Source organism: Camellia sinensis, chromosome 14 (assembly GCF_055761805.1).
Source record: "Camellia sinensis isolate YWXY chromosome 14, ASM5576180v1, whole genome shotgun sequence".
NCBI lineage: Eukaryota > Viridiplantae > Streptophyta > Magnoliopsida > Ericales > Theaceae > Camellia > Camellia sinensis.
The window spans coordinates 19,601,767-19,609,228 of NC_138974.1; the positions used below are offsets into that span (position 1 = coordinate 19,601,767).

The following is a 7,462-nucleotide window of genomic DNA, read 5'->3' on the forward strand; positions in this document are numbered from 1 at the left end:
GGTGAAATTACAATTTTACCCCTCGTGGGTCACAATGTATTACATAGGTTCAGTTGTAAATATTTTAAATAAATAGGGGTAGTTTAGTCATTTTATTATGATTTGACATCATAAACAAATATTAATCAAAAAAGTCAAAAGTCACTTTTTACCAACTTCCCAAATCATTTATCTAAAAAAGCCAAAAACTTGGTTAAAAGCCAAAAAATCACTTTTTACCATCTTCCCAAAACAACCCTTAAGCTCTTACTATAAAAACGCCGAGCTAGTCAAACCGATTCAGATTACGAGCCGATTTTTTTAGCTCTAATCATTTTTGTAGGGATTGTCTCTCTATCTCTCTCAAAACCGTAAACCCTTTGGATCTCTATCTTCGATCCACCTGAGAAACCCCTCCAAATCGCTTGGGATTGTTGAAATCCATCACGCAGCTTGAAATCCAGGTATTTATTTTTCTGAAATCGTCTTTCTGATGATGGAGAATTGCTTCAAATTTTCTTGAGATTAGTTGAGATTGCTTGACATTTGTTTAATATTGCTTGATATATGTTTGAAATTGCTTGATTATTGTTGTTGTTGTTGTGATTTTTCAGCCTGTTAGTTAGTTTTTTTTTTTTTTTGTGGTGAATTTTGTTAAAAAACAATAGGGCAAAATAAGACTGAATTTTGTTTCAGTCTATTTTAACCCTGTATATAAGGATTACTCGCCACAATGGTCAATGAAAGAGACAAGGAGACACAGATAGTTGGGAGGAAGAAGGGCAAGGTGCTGGCCACTGTTTTGGCCCACCGAAATGGGGAACAAAACTGCCATGGTGGAGGAAAGTGGAAGCAAGACCATTGCTGGTGATCATCGGAAAGCCGGTCCAGTGAAAATTCTGTATTCAATCTATAGTCATAACATAAGCAAGGTAATTAAACCAATCAACCAGAGATTCTATAAAAATTGAACAAAGAAATCAAACCTATCACCACAGGTAATCAAATCAAGATTAGTCACCCTTTGCTAAACCAGTCCAGAGAGAAAAGCCTACCATAATTCAACTAAAGTTCATAACACAATCAAGGCAATCAAACCCACAACCATGAACAAAAATTGAACAAAGAAATCAAACCCACCATCATAGGTAATGAAATCAAGATTTTTTGGGGCTTCCTTGGGCAGCAGAAGTACCATGGGGTATTGAAATTCCTATGATTTTTTTTTTTTTTTTGAACTATTGAAATTCCTATGATTGTTTGCCACTATTTTGCACTCTCGTAAAGAAGAATGTAAAATCTTCTCTTTTTTATTGTCTTTAGCAGCTGGATATACTTTTTTCAAAAAGAATTTGCTGAATAGAGAGTTTACTGGAGAGAAGATCCATAGAAAAGTAGAATGGCACTTTAGTTATTTTAAGAAAATGTAATGGTATTTTAGTTTCAAAAAATTGTTGTGTTCATACCCACATTCAAAAGAGGTGTGTATTACATCTCCAGTTAGTTTAAACAGAATTTGCAACTGTACGTTTTAGTCCATAGAGTATATGGGGGTTATGTAGTTATTTCTAAATGAGAGGGTGTGATCCACACATGGGCCACAAGGAGGTTTAAGTAAAATTTGCCCTTAAAAATATTATTTTCTGTTTGGGGGAGTTTTTGTTGGGAAAGGATGAGGAAAGGAAGCAGGGAAGGAAGGAAAGCAGTTGGGAAGGAAGGAAAGCATTGCCAAAGCCTGTGCTAAATTTGGCACAAGCTTTGGCATTGTTATAATGTGGCGGCCAATATAGGATGCCACTAGAGACCTGTTTTTGTTAACTCTTGCCCAAATTTGGCAATGACAGCTCCTTTGGCAGCCCACTATGGATGCTCAGACTCTTCTTCTCCTTTTCAATTTTGACAACTATGATCTAGAGATACTGTGTAAATCATGTCCATTTTGTGGATTTTATGAATTGCCTTCAACAACTTGTTTTTTTGGTTATTCTTTGCAGCTGAATCGAACAGTGCAAAAATGTCTAAGAAAAAGCAAATGGGTAGAGGAGGAGGAGGATCATCATCAACAACAGCAACACCAACAAATTATATGGATTTCAAGGACCAGAAAATGGACATGAAGTCCATTATGAAAGATATTGAATCTTTAGGTACTACCTTTTGTCTCTTACACTTCACATTCAACTAATATAAAATCTGTGTTTAAATAGCTCACCTGATGTGGTTTCGTGTGTGTGTATTATTGAGAGGGATTTAAGGCTGTGTATTGCATTGTCACCATTTGTGGAATGTGAAAGGACAAAATTTAGAGGATTTTGTGGAAGTAACCAATGAGATGAATCCAATTAATGTAACTTAACTTGCTTGGATTGACATTTGATTCCTTGCACAGAAAAGTACACCATTGCTGTGCCTGTTACTCCTTCAATATGAACACAAATCTTTGACCTCTGCTGCTATGTTTGTAATAACCTTATTCACTTATTTTTTTTGTAATTTCCACAATGGCTTATTAACCATGGCTTGCCGTGGTGGAAAGAGCTTCATGGGGAAATTTTTTTGCAAATAGCTTTTCTAAGCTTGTATTTGCATAAAATGAATAATTTCGAGTTCTGTTAACAATCTCACTTTGTGAAACTGAATTTTCTGTTGATGTGATCTGGAAAACACCTAGCCACCATCTTTTCTGATATAAGCTACTGAAGAAATCAGTTCTAGTAGCTACCACTTACGCAAAATTTTGATACATCTTATTTTACTTATGAGGTTCTAAATCCTTGTGGAGGCCATGAGGCCAGGCCTTATATTGGAGATTTTACTACCTTTCCATGAATAATTAAGTATTTCCTATTAGCTATTTTTTGGAGTTGAACTTCATTTCAATTTAACTTTTGGACGTTTGACTAGATTAGTGGCCAAAGCAATTTTATATCATATTGAAAACCTCAACAAGGTCATTATGATGTGCTTTTTAAGGTTTTCCCTATGAAGCCCTTCATATATGTAAAATCACTAATGACTCACAAAACTAACTTGGTCTAAGAATGTAAGTAGGTTTATTGAGATGATTGTCGTTGAGAGCAACAAAAGACCTGCAACAAAAATCGTAATTTTAGCCTTACTAGGTTTCAGGGAAATATAAAGCTATACACCCCTTCAAAACGACACTGCTGAGACGGTTTCGTCAATGTATAAGTATGGATCTTTGGACAAAGTTCTGAGATAGTTTCATCAATGTATGGAGACATGCGTGTTGGAGCGAAGTGCATGGTACAAACTAGCACATTGTATCTTAGGTATTGACCATAAAAAATAAAGAAAGAAAAAGGAAGAGATTCATTCATGTATAAATGCATACATCGGACATGTAAGTTTGTTATCATGTCTTGACTGTATCCATGAGTCATGACCAATTTTTTTTGGAATTGTGTTAGCATGTCCATATGATGTAATGTCTTTATCTTTTAAGCATGTACATGGTTCATAGTAGTCATCTATCCCGCAGCAATGCTTATGTTTTCCTATGCATCAACAGTAGATTACCACTTCCCATATGAAGGTATGCGATGTTTTTGTCAGTACCAACTCACAGAGGCAAGGCCATGTTGATTGGTCCCTGATGCAACCCATTATGCACTTAATAATCTATACAAGCGAGTATGACCAGAAATTTCATTGATAATATGATACTATTTATCTTATATGTGGCTATTTTATGCCTGCTTATGAGCACTTTGGGGTAAATTTGTGATTACACTTTGATGGATGTGAATGTCTTCCTTTTTTTCACAATTCACACAAGCTATTCGGACTGTGTAGTTAGTTAAAGCTGTCAAATGATAGATCATTTAGTTTTTAACACAAACATATCTGATGGCTAGTAAATCAAATCATGCATTGTAGTTTTTTTATCATTTAATGGTAGATCTACTTCTTTCATGCTTGAATGTAATCAATCTGTGGCTATAGTTTCTTCCCAATGGTGACAATGTTGAATTGTTTGCATTTGCTTTTAGGTTGCATTCTGTTGAGTAGTGTCCCTGTTAACTTTGCCTGTTTGCTTACTATCTTGCCATTTCAGTACCCTCACATATGACATGGAGAGAGAGGAAGGAATTGGAAAACAGGAAGGTTGTTGCTCTTGGTGGAAAGGTGAAAACTACTTGTCCCTTCAATATTTTCTTTTGACGTAGCTTGGTTTAAAACTTTTATTTATTTAAACCTTGTTATTAAGCACATTTTCCTTTGACACAGCCTCCCAAAAAGCAGAGGTTACCACTAAGTGTAGCACGAGTTACAATGAAGAAACAGAAAGAAAGAGACCAGAAAACGCTCCAAGAGGTTGTTTGATTGTGTTGCGTTGTTTTGTCTGTAGCTATATTACTTGTCTTTTTGCAATCTGGCAGTGCTAACTATTTTTTATTTTATTTAGAATTTGATACTTGGACGATTTGGAGCGAAGCTTGGCAATGGTACTAAGAAAGTAGGAGAGAAGCGCAAGCGTGAAGACATGGTTCTGAAGTCAACTGAAGGTCATTTCAGAAATGGTGTTCTGGATGTGAAGCGTTTGATGAAACAGTCTGCACCTAAAGAACGTGATATCAATACTTACGCATTTGATAATGAAGGGAAGAAGAAAAAGGGTGGTAAAAAGAACCAAGGAAAGAAGAAAGGTGGTGGTAAAAAGCGTCATTGAGAACACCATAACTCTTAAAATTCTTGTTTGGAAGCAGATAAGGTTTTCTCCCTCCCTTTTCCCCCCCCTCTTCCTCACTCTTTTAATGTCATCTGAGATTCTTTGGTATTTGGATGAATCATTGATTCTCCATAAACATCAATGATACTGGTCATGCAATTTTAGGATTGCACAGCCCTTGAGCGGCGTTGCAATGGGTTCATTGGGTTTACATTTGCGCTGTAAATGCAGTCATAGTGTGGTCTTCAGAAAAGGCCAAAATGTGTTTGGGCGGATGGGCTTGATGTAAGCACAGATTGGCCTATTTCTAACTAAAAGTGTATTTTGGTTACCATTTTGATGATGTATCAGATGTCTTTGGTGCTTCTTGTTTAGAAATATAGAGCCAAAAAAAGATTTAAAGAGTTTATGTCCGACAATTCTACCTTTTAAACTGTTTAAATTTGTTTGATCTTGAATTGTCAAACAAACATTTGTCCGTGGGACAATACATGACCCAACAAATTTAGCCTATGTTTGGCAAGGGGGTTTGCAGGCTTTTTTGGCTATTTTAGCCACAAAAAACAAAATAGGCTATTTTAGCCATAACAAACAAAACATCACATGCAACCCATAATCATTACATTCTTCTCTCACAAAAAAACTCAAAAAAGCCAAAAAGTCCTTCCCAAACCAAGCTTTTAAGCCCAGGCTAAAATAGCCAAAAAAGCCAAAAAGTCAAAAAGTCAACCCACTTCTCAAACCAAGCCTAAGCAGTTCAAAAGTAATGTTGCTGTAATAAACGACTGAATACTATTTCATATGGTTAGGGCTGTAAACGAAACGAACCGAGCTGAGTTGAGTTTTGCTGAGTTCAAGTTAGGCTCGTTTACTTATCGAGTTCATTTATTGAGCTCGAGGTCTGCTCGATAAGAAACTGGGCTCGAGCTCGGCTTGACTCGTCGACATTAATGAAACCCGAGCTGAGCTCAGTTCAGCTTGATAATTTTTTTTTAATATTATTCATATTATTTAAATAAAAAATATTATTTATATTATTTAATATATAAATAATATATTTATATATTATTTAAATAAAGATAACGAGCTCGGCTCGTTTAGTAAACGAGCCGTGCCCTTAACGAGCCGAGCTGAGTTTGTTCATGAATCCTACATATGGTCAGGATGTTAAACGAGTGTTGGGTACTGTGTTTGGGCTTATTTTAGGATTTATTTTGATGATGTGAATTTTATTTTTTAAAGTATATCGAGTAGAATATGTTTGTAAAAAATCAAGTCAATCAGACTTGGATATTCTTTTCATCAAATTACTTTGGCATTTAATTTTATATTTCTAATTAGACTTATCATTTTTTTTGTAGATACAAATGATTTAATAAAATAGTTATTAATATCTTATTAATTTAATTTTTTATAATTATATTTTATTTAATGTACTCTAAAAAAGTAAACATGTTGGATTATCAAAATGGGCTCATTTTGTCGCACAACAGTGTGTATGGCAGCCACCCAACTCCCCTGTTATACATAATCATGTTAGTAGGCAGTCAAAAATAAAATTTTATTGTTGTGTTTGGTTTACGGATTTGGGAAGAAATTTAAAAATAAAAAGAGAAAAGATAAGTAAAATATAATTATATTTAATCTATATTTTACACTTTTTTTTATTTTTCTTTCTAAATTCGTAAACCAAAAACAGCTTAATTGTGTGGAATAAGTGATGCAGTTTCGATATTGAATCAAAGGGATTGAAAAACTATGTTGCTTTAAATGTAAAAAATACTTTTTAAATTAATTCAGAAAAAGAGAGAGAATGAAGTTCAAGTAGAGAAAATTTTAAGATTCATTACATTGAAATTGAAAAAGATATGCATAACAACCGGAATTATTTTCGGTCAACATATGTTTCCCTAACTAAATTAAGGTTATGAGATTATTTGTCTTTTTTAAATATGACTCATCTCATGAATTGAATATGTGTAGAAATCAATTGCATAATAACATATAAGTAATGCTAGAGGCAGGGGGTGGAGGTAGAGGCGGGGGCTGCGAGGCAGAGGCGGAGGCAACGGCGGGACTGCGACGAGGTGACGGTCGGCGACGATCGGGCGGAGCTCCTCCTCTTCCTCTCTCTTTCTCTCTCTCTCTTCTAAATTTCGAGCTATTCGGGGGGAGGAAATTTCGGGAAAAAATCATTTCTCTTAATAAAATATCTATATGGCACTACCATAACCATGAACAAACTTCAATTAATATGTTTATATGAAACAACAATAAATGCACCATTATTCAACTTAAATAATTTCCCAACACCAAGATGGTAAATACGTCATGAAATCTCTTGTAAGAGTCTCAAAAATACATATCAATAGAATTATAACTTAAGAATATTTTCATATTTGTAGGCTATTAATACGGTGTTTAAGGCGATAGACACCCTTATTCTTGTTTGAAACAAAATTTAAAATTTATGATCAAATTTATCATAATTAAAAAATTAAGAATCAAATTAACGTACGCCTCCAACGCATTTACCAAAAAAAATAAAATAATACCAACTTCAATGATTTTTGGTATAATATTTACTAAAAAAATAAGGATAAACGATCAACAGATCCTAATAGTTGGACTTAACAAATCCTATTGAAAATAAGTCTTAATAAAATTGTTGCTAAAAGTAGGGGTGAGCAACGAATATACCGATCCGCCAAAACCGATCGAACCGAACCGATCCGCCGTATTTTGGATGGATGCGTAATGACGAGCGGATGGTTGTGGATTGATTTTCTC

The 7,462-nt window shown here is 34.6% G+C and overlaps 1 protein-coding gene across 1 annotated transcript; it reads left to right on the forward strand.

Moving 5' to 3' along the window:
* Window positions 1–241: 241 nt before the first annotated feature.
* Window positions 242–5,076, forward strand: LOC114277154 (uncharacterized). The gene is made up of 5 exons (XM_028219009.2): window positions 242–443; window positions 1,974–2,126; window positions 4,058–4,128; window positions 4,231–4,317; window positions 4,409–5,076. The coding sequence occupies exons 2-5, from the start codon at window positions 1,994–1,996 to the stop codon at window positions 4,670–4,672; spliced, it is 555 nt and encodes a 184-aa protein (XP_028074810.1). The 5' UTR covers window positions 242–443; window positions 1,974–1,993; the 3' UTR covers window positions 4,673–5,076.
* The last annotated feature ends 2,386 nt before the right edge of the window (window positions 5,077–7,462 follow it).